The sequence below is a fragment of the Gobio gobio genome, assembly GCF_949357685.1.
Source record: "Gobio gobio genome assembly, chromosome: 1".
NCBI classification, from domain to species: domain Eukaryota; kingdom Metazoa; phylum Chordata; class Actinopteri; order Cypriniformes; family Gobionidae; genus Gobio; species Gobio gobio.
The window spans coordinates 3,243,174-3,256,533 of NC_137097.1; the positions used below are offsets into that span (position 1 = coordinate 3,243,174).

At 38.3% G+C, this 13,360-nt stretch overlaps 1 protein-coding gene across 1 annotated transcript; it reads left to right on the plus strand.

Moving 5' to 3' along the window:
• Positions 1 to 1,875: 1,875 nt before the first annotated feature.
• LOC307142909 (heat shock 70 kDa protein 12A-like) lies at positions 1,876 to 8,695 on the plus strand (the record flags this gene model as incomplete). The annotated part of the gene is made up of 4 exons (XM_079844081.1): positions 1,876 to 2,209; positions 2,327 to 2,551; positions 3,029 to 3,200; positions 7,656 to 8,695. The coding sequence occupies exons 1-4, from the start codon at positions 1,928 to 1,930 to the stop codon at positions 8,693 to 8,695; spliced, it is 1,719 nt and encodes a 572-aa protein (XP_079700207.1). The 5' UTR covers positions 1,876 to 1,927.
• Positions 8,696 to 13,360: the final 4,665 nt, after the last annotated feature.

Here is a 13,360-nt window from a genome sequence, read left to right on the forward strand (position 1 = left end):
ACCTTTAATCAAAATATATTAAATTGCAAATCTTTTGAGTTTTCAATTAATTGCATGTCCATGACAGCTTGACAAAATGTTATGTTTTGCCATGAAATGGGAAGTTGTTGTCAGATAAACATAAAAAAAACATATGATTCTTAATATCCTGCTTGAATTTTAACTCTGTACTGGACTGAATACAGTATTGTCCAGGCTCATCATCTGGGGCAAAATAAAATAAGGATTATTAATAATTATAATTTTGTTTCTTGACCAAAAGGTACAACAATTGAAAAAACTTGGTCAATGTTCAAAATCTCAAAACCTTCGTCCAAATGGTTCTCTCTCCAAAAATGTAGATCAAACCCTGAGTAACATTATCTAAAGATAACATAAGCCAGATTTTTAGCAGAAGGCTAGTAAATAGTGGGATTAGTGGTTATATGAAAAACACATTTAAGTTACAGTTAATCCGTTTGCATTATAAGAATAAAACATTGTCTCACCTCGTCCATTCATTTGTGTTATCAAGTTGTTGAGGATCCATGTTGACTGATTAGTATGTTTCAGTCCTCTGAATGGTTCTCTCTCTTATCACTGAATATAGTTTCAGTTTTGCTAATCAACCCACTTCCAAAAAAGGGGCGTAGTTACTACTGGAATATACAAGAGACTCAAAAACTATTTCCATACACAACATTGTGTCTCAACACTGGCTTATCCTCAGGCTCCACCCATGACCTATCTGGCTCCTTCCATCTCTGTCACTGTTTTGCTTTGGTTCTCGTTCATTCATTAGTTGTTTTTAGTCCCATCAATTTGTCACTCTTTCTTAGATATTGACTCGGCTCTTTGAATTCCGACTGTGTCACATATTTCTTAACATCACATTAGGATATTACACAGATATTTTAGATGCTTTAAACACTTTTTAATACATCCTACTGCATGCAAATGTATATTTATCGCTGTTTTTCCATTTATAGCCCTGCACTTTATCTGCAGCCAGTACTAGTTCTGATAGAAAATCAGCAATTTTTTTGACAAAGTCTGTATGTTGCCCTAGTGGCCTGTATACAGTAGCCAGCACAGCAACACCCTAGCAACCAGCCCAAGTACCCTAGCAACCACTTATAATAGCACAACAATCACTTAACAACACCCTAGCAACAACTCAGTAGCCTAGCAACTACACAGACACCAGCAACTGCATATTCACCTTACGGAAAAAGTGTACCGCTTGCGCATCTTGCAGTTCAAAATCCTTTTGCTACATCTGATGACATTGCACACCAGTTACGCTCGTCTGACATAGCTTAAGCATTTTGAACTATATTTGGGCGCTACACTTTTTCCATAAGTTAAATACGGAAGACGATTTGCCAGAAGCTAGATCATTTACTGTATTAAGTTTTAAATATGGATATTTTTCTTGCGCAAATGCATAGCTTTGCTTCAGAACGCTATATTAACCCCCCGGAGCCGTGTGGAGCAGTTATCTGATGGAGAGATGCACTTTTATGGACTTCAAAAACAGAGCATCAGTCACTGCCATTATAAAGCTGGGAAGAGTCAGGACATTTTTACTCCGATTGTATTCGTCTGAAAGAAGAATGTCATGCCTAGGATGACTTAAGGGTGAGTAAATCATGGGCTAATTTTCGTTTTTGGATGAACTAACCCTTTAAGAGATAAAGCTCAGGATTTACAATTCCAAATCATTGTTTGTGCTGAAGTCATTACAGTCTGGAAGTTTGTTTTCAAAAATAAAGATTGGCATTATTTTCATATTTCCGTACTTAGGCTACTCAACCCGTTTGTGTGAGTGGGTGGATTAACAAAAGTGAAACTAAATTCAATGACTATAAAAGAGCAAGGACAAGTGAAATCTGCAGAGAACTGAAGAGTACTGATTTGCACAGGTTCTCGCAAACCTGAAAACACAATGGCAGATTCAGCTCTTTACATTGCTATAGATTTTGGCACATCGTACAGTGGATACGCCTTCAGATTTGATACTCAACATGATCAAGCATTCCTGCCGTGCTGGAATCATGGTGGTTCCCAGAAACAGGGTAAAACTTGTACATGCATTTTGTTTGATGAACATCATAGCTTTATGCACTTTGGTTACGAAGCCCTAAAGACATACACAAAACAATCTTCAAGACAACAGGCAAAGAAATGGTATTTGTTTGAGAACTTCAAAATGGAGCTCTATGGCAAAGTAAGGCATTATTTATTTTACTTTTATTACTGCCACTATTTTGTGTAAAGTATGGTTACTGACACTAAGGGATGTGTTTCAGATATGAACATAATGTATTAACTTCTCTTTGAAAAGGTAATCAATAGGCATTTGAAGATAACAGCTAAAAATGGAAAACAAATGAAAGCAATGACAGTTTTCTCAGAGAGTCTGAAATACCTTAAGGATCATGCACTGAACAAAATTACCATTCACACAAACAACAAGAGTTACGATGCATCTGATGCTACTTGGGTGTTGACTATTCCTGCGATCTGGGATCCAGCAGCCAAACAGTTTATGAGGGAAGCAGCTATTGAGGTGAGAATTGAGATATATAAATGGTTAATCACAGGTCAACTAACTCCCATTACAGTATTATTAGTGTACTCTTAGTTTAGGGTTAGTACAGCAGGTTGACATGTACTTGCAAAGTTACTAATAGTCAGGAAAAAGTCTAAAGGGGACCCTCAAAATAAAGTGTTATTATTTATACTTTTTCAACCAATTATAATATTGCCAAGTACTCACAATTCAGGCATTTCCAGAGTAATTAAAAAAAGAAAAGTAACCACAAATTATATCAAATGTTTCCACTGGACAGAAATGAGAACAACTGGAAAAAATGGAGACTTCAGCCTGAGTGTCATGTTTCTTTTAATTTTCTTCACTTTTGTAATATCAATTCAACATGTTAACAACAAAAACTTAATGTTTTCTTACTGTATGCTTTATTGCAGACCTTTACATGAGCCGTTGTTATGAGATATAGTAACATATGTAGTCCATTTTTTTCAGGCCGGTCTGGTGACAAAGTCGGATCCTGAAAGACTGGTCATTGCCTTAGAGCCAGAAGCTGCTTCTGTGTACTGTAAGCAACTCCCTACAGACGGCTTCATAGCAGAGTGCCGCACTGAAGAAACTATGGAAAATGATCCCGGAAAACAATATATGGTTGTGGATTGTGGAGGTACGTTGTGGATTTTTTAAAAAGTCTTTATAAAAGTACAGGATCATTCATGTACCTGTATAATTTGTTAGTATCTAAACAATTGACAACAAATAAACACAATATTTAGGGATGCAACAAAATGGGGACTGAAAATTGTGGACGCAAAGAAAAATGAATTAATTTTTTTTTTACACTTTTTTTAAATACACTTATTCTTCCCACTGGTGGCATTACCAACATGTAAAAAAAATACAAAAAAATACAAAATTACAACTTTTATCAAATATTTATGGCCCCACTTTTATATTAGGTGACCTTAACTACTATGTACTTACAGTGGGGAGAACAAGTATTTGATACACTGCTGATTTTGCAGGTTTTCCTACTTACAAAGTATGTAGAGGTCTGTAATTTTTATCATAGGTACACTTCAACTGTGAGAGACAGAATCTAAAACAAAATTCTTTAAGAAGCCCTCCTGTTCTCCACTCATTAGCTGTATTAACTGCACCTGTTTGAACTTGTTACCTGTATAGAAGACAGCTGTCCACAAACTCAATCAAACAGACTCCAACCTCTCCACAATGGCCAAGACCAGAGAGCCATGTAAGGACATCAGGGGTATAACTGTAGACCTGCACAAGGCTGGGATGGGCTAGCGGACAATAGGCAAGCAGCTTGGTGATAAGGCAACAGCTGTTGGCGCAATTATTAGAAAATGGAAGAAGTTCAAGATGACGGTCAATCTCCCTTGGTCTGGGGCACCATGCAAGATCTCACCTCGTGGAGCATCAATGATCATGAGGAAGGTGAGGGATCAGCCCAGAACTACACGGCAGGACCTGGTCAATGACCTGAAGAGAGCTGGGACCACAGTCTCAAAGAAAACCATTAGTAACACTACACCGTCATGGATTAAAATCCTGCAGCGCACGCAAGGTCCCCCTGCTCAAGTCAGCGCATGTCCAGGTCCGTCTGAAGTTTGCCAATGACCATCTGGATGATCCAGAGGAGGAATGGGAGAAGGTCATATGGTCTGATGAGACATAAATAGAGCTTTTTGGTCTAAACTCCACTCGCCGTGTTTGGAGGAAGAAGGACGAGTACAACTCCAAGAACACCATCCCAACCGTGAAGCATGGAGGTGGAAACATCATTCTTTGGGGATGCTTTTCTGCAAAGGGGACAGGACGACTGCACCGTATTGAGGGGAGGATGGATGGGGCCATGTATAACCTCCTTCCCTCAGTAAGAGCACTGAAGATGGGTCGTGGCTGGGTCTTCCAGCATGACAACAACCCGAAACACACAGCCAGAGCAACTAAGGAGTGGCTCTGTAAGAAGCATCTCAAGGTCCTGGAGTGGCCTAGCCAGTCTCCAGACCTGAACCCAATAGAAAATCTTTGGAGGGAGTTGAAAGTCCGTATAGCCTAGCGAATGCCCCACAACCTGAAGGATCTGGAGAAAGTCTGTATGGAGGAGTGGGCCAAAATCCCTGCTGCAGTGTGTGCAAACCTGGTCAAGAACTACAGGAAACGTATGATCTCTGTAATTGCAAATAAAAGTTTCTGTACCAAATATTAAGTTCTGCTTTTCTGATGTATCAAATACTTATGTCGTGCAATAAAATGCAAATTAATTATTTAAAAAGCATACAATGAGATTTTCTGGATTTTTATTTTAGGTTTCGTCACTCACAAGTGAAGTGTATCTATGATAAAAATTACAGACCTCTACATGCTTTGTAAGAGGGCAAACCTGCAAAATCGGCAGTGTATCAAATACTTGTTCTCCCCACTGTACATCAAAAAATAACTTTTATACTTACTTATATGGTAATCATATTGTATTGCAAAAAACTTCCACTGATATTGAGGTGGAAGTTAGGGACAGGTGTGGTGGTGTGGGTAAGTTTAAGGGTAAAGTTAGGGACAGGTGTGGTTGTGTGGGTAAGTTTAAGGGTAGAGTTAGGGACAAGTGTAGTGGTATGGGTAAGTTTAAGGGTAAAGTTAAGGACAGGTGTGGTGTATGGGTAAGTTTAAGGGTAGAGTTAGGGACAGGTGTGGTGGTATGGATAAGTTTAAGGGTAGAGTTAGGGACAGGTGTGGTGTATGGATACGTTTAAGGGTAAAGTTAGGGACAGGTGTGGTGGTGTGGGTAAGTTTAAGGGTAAAGTTAGGGACAGGTGTGGTGGTGTGGGTAAGTTTAAGGGTAAAGTTAGGGACAGGTGTGGTGGTGTGGGTAAGTTTAAGGGTAAAGTTAGGGACAGGTGTGGTGGTGTGGGTAAGTTTAAAGGTCCCGTTCTTCGTGTTTTTTTGAAGCTTTGATTGTGTTTACAGTGTGCAATATAACATGTGTTCATGTTTCGCGTGTAAAAAAACACAGTATTTTTCACACAATTTACTTGTCTGTGTACCGCTGTTTCCACTGTCCTAAAAACGGCTGGTGATTTCCTTGTTCTATAAAGTCCCTCCTTCAGAAACACGTAACGAGTTCTGATTGTGCTAGCGGTTCCTGTGCTGTGATTCGACCACAGCTTAGCGCACGTGAATGCGGTTCCTGTGTTGTAATTTGACAGCAGTTTAGCGCACGTTGGAAAGGTCACGCCTCTTAACGGAGAGATGTATGCGTTCAATAATCTCTACAGCGTCCCTGGGAAAGCCAAACAAAGGTGATTTGACTCCTGGATGAAAATAACAGCGTCTCGATGACATGGCGATAAACACACTCAACGCAACAGTTCCTTTTCTCCACGCGACCGTCCGCTTCTCCACGTGGGACAGCAACAAGACCGCGCCCCCTTTTTTGCGTTTCTTTGTGGGCGGAGGTTAGTCTGTTCTACTGCTCTACTGACGTAATTAAAGAAGGAAGTACCAGGATGTAGTCCAAGCCAGCCGTTCGCTGTAGGCTTTGAAAGGGAACTTCTGTTAAATAAAATATCTCGCTTGACATTGAACTTTGAGCTTTATAATTTTACAGGTATTATTTATGCTCTAACAGCAACATTACACACTAACTAAAGTTTGAACAATGGAATCGTGAAGAAGGGGACCTTTAAGGGTAAAGTTAGGGACAGGTGTGGTGGTATGGGTAAGTTTAAGGGTAAAGTTAGGGACAGGTGTGGTGGTGTGGGTAAGTTTAAGGGTAAAGTTAGGGACAGGTGTGGTGGTGTGGTTAAGTTTAAAGGTAAAGTTAGGGACAGGTGTGGTGGTATGGATAAGTTTAAGGGTAGAGTTAGGGACAGGTGTGGTGTATGGATACGTTTAAGGGTAAAGTTAGGGACAGGTGTGGTGGTGTGGGTAAGTTTAAGGGTAAAGTTAGGGACAGGTGTGGTGGTGTGGGTAAGTTTAAGGGTAAAGTTAGGGACAGGTGTGGTGGTGTGGGTAAGTTTAAGGGTAAAGTTAGGGACAGGTGTGGTGGTGTGGGTAAGTTTAAGGGTAAAGTTAGGGACAGGTGTGGTGGTATGGGTAAGTTTAAGGGTAAAGTTAGGGACAGGTGTGGTGGTGTGGGTAAGTTTAAGGGTAAAGTTAGGGACAGGTGTGGTGGTGTGGGTAAGTTTAAAGGTAAAGTTAGGGACAGGTGTGGTGGTATGGGTAAGTTTAAGGGTAAAGTTAGGGACAGGTGTGGTGGTGTGGGTAAGTTTAAGGGTAAAGTTAGGGACAGGTGTGGTGGTATGGGTAAGTTTAAGGGTAAAGTTAGGGACAGGTGTGGTGGTGGTGTGGGTAGGTGTAAGGGAAGGGTCAATAGTATAATTATAAATTAAACTACAGAAATTAATTGCGGATGTATTTACACGCAGGTAATATTTAAAATATAAGTATAATGTTAAACATGTATATACACAATAAGTACATTGTATCAAACGATTAATTTAAATGTCAGTACATAGTAGTTATATTAGGCCACCTAATATAAAGTGGGTCCATATTTTTTATGATCCAGTATTTTATGTATTGAGTCAAAGTTGCATTTTTAAAACTCTACAACATTTAAATATAAAGTAAAAACCAGGGTTGTACGGTTTATTTATATTTATATTTAGCAGACAGCAAGCTAAATCTTTTTACCACTTTCACTAAGATTATATGGGCACAAAATCAAACACAAAACAAAATTGTATACTTTCAGTTCATAAAGGAAAGATAGCAGTTCTTTGGCAACACATGGTTCTTTGATGTTTCATGTGAAAATAAAGTTCTTATGTATTGTATGAGATGTTTTGATAAACTAACATGTATTTGTTCTACAGTTTACAGTTTGTAATTACTTTTGTCTTTTTACCACACCATGCATCTATAAGCTTCAGGGAGTAAATCAGGAAAATTTCACATTAACACTTTCTGTCCTTGTCTCAGTTTCTGTTCAAATGTTTGGCCAAGAACTGCCTTTTTCTTCTTGAGGTCAAAACATGACATTACTTATTTGTACATATGAATAAAAACTAAAGACTAAAACACTGTTATGTATTTGCAGGTGGAACTATTGACATAACAGTACATGAGGTGGTGGAGGAAGGTCGATTAAAGGAATTGCATGCTGCTTCTGGAAATGGCATGGGTGGAGAGGCAGTAGACAGGAAGTTCATCTCTTTTCTGAGAAGTGTATTTACTGAAAAAGTCTTTGATGAATTTGAGCAAGAATATCCTTCACAAGCATTGAGATTGAAGCATGAAATTGAGATTTCCAAATCTTTTGATGGACCTGTGCTGCTCGACTGTCCAACAAAATTGCAAGAAATTGCCAGTCGAAAAAAAAGTCTAGAAAGTTACTTTGAGGGTGTTGAGGGAGTAGAGTGGGAAGATGGACAGATCCTAATAAACGAGAAACAACTGAGAAGCTTTTTTGACGAGAGTCTCAAGGCGACTGTCGACAGCATAAAGCGTATCTTGCGGTCAAACCCAGAGCTTAGCATTGAGTACATAATGGTAGTCGGAGGTTACGCTGAATCTCGCATTTTGATTAATTGCTTAAAAGAGAAATTTGGGTCTAGACACGAGATTCTCTGTCCAGTTGATCCCCAGACAGCTGTTATAAAGGGCGCAGTTCTATATGGCCAAAAACCTTCAGTAGTAAAATCTCGCATCAGTGCTCTCACATATGGGATTCGTAGATGTCAGCGGTACAATGAATTAATTCACAAGGGAAAGAGCACAATGGTCAACAGCCTAGGAGAAGTGTACTGTAATGTCTGCTTTGATCCACTTGTTACCAAGGGAGAATCTGTCCTCTTTGATGAAGTTCGATCATTCAAAAGTTGGCCTGTAGAAACCAAACAAAAATCAATGAGATTTACATTTTATAGCACTCAAAAAAAAAAAGTCAAGTTTGTGGATGAGGGTAACTTGACACGCATGGCTTCTCTAACAGTTGATATGCCCAAAACTAACAGGGATATGGACCGTGTGGTCATTCTGAATATACAATTTGGCTTCACTGAAATGAAAGCTACTGCAATTGATGTGGATTCTGGAGAAACTGGGTCAGTCACACTTGACTTCATGAACACTTCATGAAGTGTTAAAGGGTTAGTTCACCCAAAAATGAAAATTCTGTCATTAATTACTTACCCTCATGTCGTTCGACACCCGTAAGACCTCCGTTCATCTTCAGACACAAATGAAGATATTTTAGTTGAAATCTGATGGCTCTGAAAGGCCTCCAATGGCACAATGGCACGGTTCGCTCTCAAGACCCTTAAAAGATACTAAAGACGTCGTTACAAAGTCCATCTCACTACAGTGGTTCTAAAATAACTTTATGAATCGGCGAGAATAGTTTTTGTGCGCAAAAAAACCCTAAATAACGACTTGTATAGTGATGACGATTTCAAAACACGGCCTCATGAAGCTTCGAAGCGTTATGAATCAGTGAGTCGAATCAGCGGTTTGAATCGCCAAATTTCAGCAGTTTGGCGGTTTGACACGCGATCCGAATCATGATTCGACTCACTGATTCATAACGCTTCGAAGCTTCATGATGGCGTGTTTTGAAATCGTCATCACTATGAAAGTCGTTATTTAGGGTTTTTTTGCTCACAAAAACTATTCTCGCCGATTCATAAAGTTATTTTAGAACCACTGTAGTGAGATGGACATTGTAACGACGTCTTTAGTACCTTTTAAGGGTCTTGAGAGTGAACCGTGCCATTGTGCCAATGGAGGCCTTTCAGAGCCATCAGATTTCAACTAAAATATCTTCATTTGTGTTCCGAAGATGAACGGAGGTCTGACGGTTGTCGAACGACATGAGGGTAAGTAATTAATGACAGAATTTTCATTTTTGGGTGAACTAACCCTTTAAATATGTGTGGATAACAGGCAATGCATTTAAGCAAACCAAAGTCTAACATTATGTGCACGTCATTTTAACAATCAAAGATTGTTATCATTGTTATGAGAAATATACAGTTGTTAATAATACTTGATATTGTACATGACTTCTCTTAAACCTCTCAATTTCTCAACAAAAGATTTTTTTTTTACTATATCAAAATTTAATGCTTTGAGATGATACCATGTTAACTCTACAAGTCAAAGGGACAGTTGTTTAATAGTAAGGCAGATCATTATATTTCTTTATATACATATATTTTTTCATGTAAATGTGATATTTTAAGTGATAGAAATGTGAAAGATTTGTTAAATTGATCACAAAAATATAAAGTAAAACAACAAATAGTTGTCACAAACTTCACCAACTGCACCAGCTTATATCCTGACTTAACTGACAACGTGTGTGTGTGTGTGTGTGTGTGTGTGTGTGTGTGTGTGTGTGTGTGTGTGTGTGTGTGTGTGTGTGTGTGTGTGTGTGTGTGTGTGTGTGTGTGTGTGTGTGTTTTTGTGCAATACATTTGGCATTAATATCAGGGTATTTTTCAAAACCCATTATCAAAATTAGCCATGTGCACAGATATACCTCAAGTGTGGTCCAGTGGGTTAAACCATGGAACTGATATGCAGAAAGGTTGCTGGTTTGATCCCAGCAGTCCCCACCAGTGTGGAGCAATAATAAGTGTAAGTCGCTTTGGATAAAAGCGTCTGCCAAATGCGTAAATGTAAATGTTGCTCAAGTACCTGCCCTTTATCAAAATAGATTTTAAGAAATCCCCAAAATTCAGCACAAGATTTGCCCCTTAATTAGTTCTTATTACTATTATTATGTCACATTCACATTACTCTTGTGGGATAATGCTTTGCTATATTATATAACCATATTATGTACTTTCAGTTCAACAGCATTGCATCAATATGTATTTTTGGTTATTAGTTTACTTTCTATTAGCAGTGCATATTCATTTGTTGGTATCATTAGTAGATGTGGGATTTATGCATATCTATTGTCAATAAATTCAATTAACTTGATTACATTTGTGTCTTCCTTGTGTTGATGATCAAAGCCTCTGCTAGCATCTAAATGATCAAGTCCTGAAGATAAATCAGTTTATTTGGGAGTGTTCTCATAGTGTTAAGGTGAAAGTCTTTAGCTGGTGATGAGATGGTGAAAGATGGGGAGAGGTCATCTAATACATTTATAACCACACCTTTAAGAGAGATGTGGTGTCATCGGTAATGTGAATAATCATAACAGTTGGCTCAATATTTTTAGATACAATATTGTCAATTTACTATTTTCACTGGCAGTAGACCTATAATAAAGCGGAACAGTTCTCACAGTAGTGCATCTCACAGGAACAGTGGGTGAATGATTCAGCATTTATGAACAAGTCAGTGATTGCACTGGAGAATTCCAGTTCCTGTTTAGCTTTGTTTTGAATCTCTATGTACTATAATTTCTTGTTGTTTATATTGGTAAATATAACTCACTCATCACCATACAGATGGTTCTCAACCAAAATAATTTTTTTGTTGCTGCGGGTACAGGCCACCAGATCGCCTTCCGTATTCAACTTACGGAAAAAGTGTAACTCTCACAGTTCAAAATGCTCATGCTACGTCTGACGACGTTACGCTTTTTTCCGATCTGGCGGAAGCTAGATAATTTACTTCATTAAGTTTTAAATATGGATATTTTTCTTACACAAACACATCGCTTCGCTTCGCTTCGCTTCAGAAGGTCTTTATTAACCCCCCGGAGCTGTGTGGAGCAGTTATATGATGGAGAGATGCACTTTTATGGATGAGGCAACAATTCACTGCTATTATATTGCTATTATATATATGCTATTTAGCTTGGAAGAGCCAGGACATTTTTCAATATAACTCTGATAGTATTCGTCTGAAAGAAGACTGTCATATACACCTAGGATGACTTGACGATAAGTAATTTTCATTTTTGGGTGAACTAACCCTTTAAGAGTGATAATAGGCTACATGAATGAGTAGGCTTTGCATGAGATCAGTAACTTAAAGGTGCAGTGTGTGTTTTTTTTAGGACAAAAATGTCGGCGTTGGAGAGAGCAGAGAGTGGCGACTTCACTGTAATCGACCCACTATGTATGTAGATAGGTAATAAAACAACAGTTTATTGTGTAAGGTCTTTATACACCACTGAAAACATAGTTATGTATATTATATTGCATTTCTGTCAATATATCCTCATAAATACTACACACTGAACCTTTAAGTTAGACAATAGGCTCGTGGGCAACGTTACAACACATAGCGCAACTGTGCCTTTAAGAGATCTGAGATTTGAGTCCTGCCAATTTGCCTCCTGTAGTCCGGGAGCCAGGTCCACTCCTCAGGATGTGTTTTGCTACCTTTTTTTCCACTATTATTTCCTATTATCTTATACCTTGGACCATCACAAGTTGATAATGACCAACCCCAATTTGGCCCCATTTGGACTCAGGGGCCAAAAAACTCCCTTTTTGGGAAAAGCTTTTGGCAGAATGATTAAGGTACAGCAGCAACATAAATGGTCATATAACCCTACAATTTTGCATGGTGTATCCTGACACATAGGGGAAACTAGCAGAAAATGATTCTGGGGATTCACCCTCAACATACCCCAAAAGCCAAAAAAATATCTGTCCGCCTGACAAATTGTCATCAAATGTGATCATTTTCAAGCATTTTATTATACATATCACTGCCTCAAATGTACATGAAAAACTTCCCATGTTTATAAGCTTCAATTTAAGTCCAAGATGACCTTTCTATCTAGAGGATTACAGCTGCTATAATCAAAGTTATCCACTGTACCTCAAATTGGACAAAACAGAACTTTCATGCATAACCATTCCATATGGGGTTAAGCATATTTCTTGCATACAGTATGAACAATATTTCTAAAAAGAGTTGAGACTTGACTTATGTACTGCTATACTATATGAAGTAAATTACCTTCCAGGTGAATAATATTATAGTCAAAGTAGTAAAAGTAAAGTAATAGTCAGTGTGTAAAGTAAAACAATGGTAACCAGGTTACACACATAAACACACTAACCAACCAACACCCTAATCCTTCATGTCATATCCTGAAGTTATTCAGCAAAGACATTTTGGAGGCAAGTTGATCTATTTTTCTGGTTGTAGAAAGATATTGATTCTATTGGGAGATAGAATCACCATAACTGACTTGGTAACTATTCAAGAATGCCTCAGATGCAGCCAAGCTTCATCTTCTGAAGCTGGACAAGAGTACACCATCTGTACATTTGATCTAAGTGTTTGCATGAAAGCATATCCTCTAGTATGGAATGAACCTGAAAAATACTAAAACCATATCATCCTCATTGGTACGTTCCTTTGCTGTGCAGATCACAAGAACTTAAGTCACAAATAAGAATCTCTGACCACCTAATGACCTATCCCTTGACTCTGATGCCATACTCCATCTCAACAACTGATGGCTTTTTCACAAAAAACAACAAAGCAAAAGGAATGAATCACATGATCAAAGATGCTGAGAATGCACAACTTCCTTCTCCAAGCCAATGTGCTCTCATTCAAGATGGAAACTGTAGCACTTCTTCCTCCCGCCAGTTCGGTTTTCTTTTGGAATCCATGGTGACTGATTATATTATAAAATCTAGGCTTTATATAGGCAGGTCTTTATATAACAGCAGTTTAAAATTAGACATGGTGGAAAACGTGTTTATCTTTCATTTCCAATGTGTATGTTTTAATGTATTGTCTTGAAAATCCTTTATTGTCAAATGTGTGTTGAATGTAAACTCCTCTTAGGAATTTCACCATTCATTGATAATTTTTATG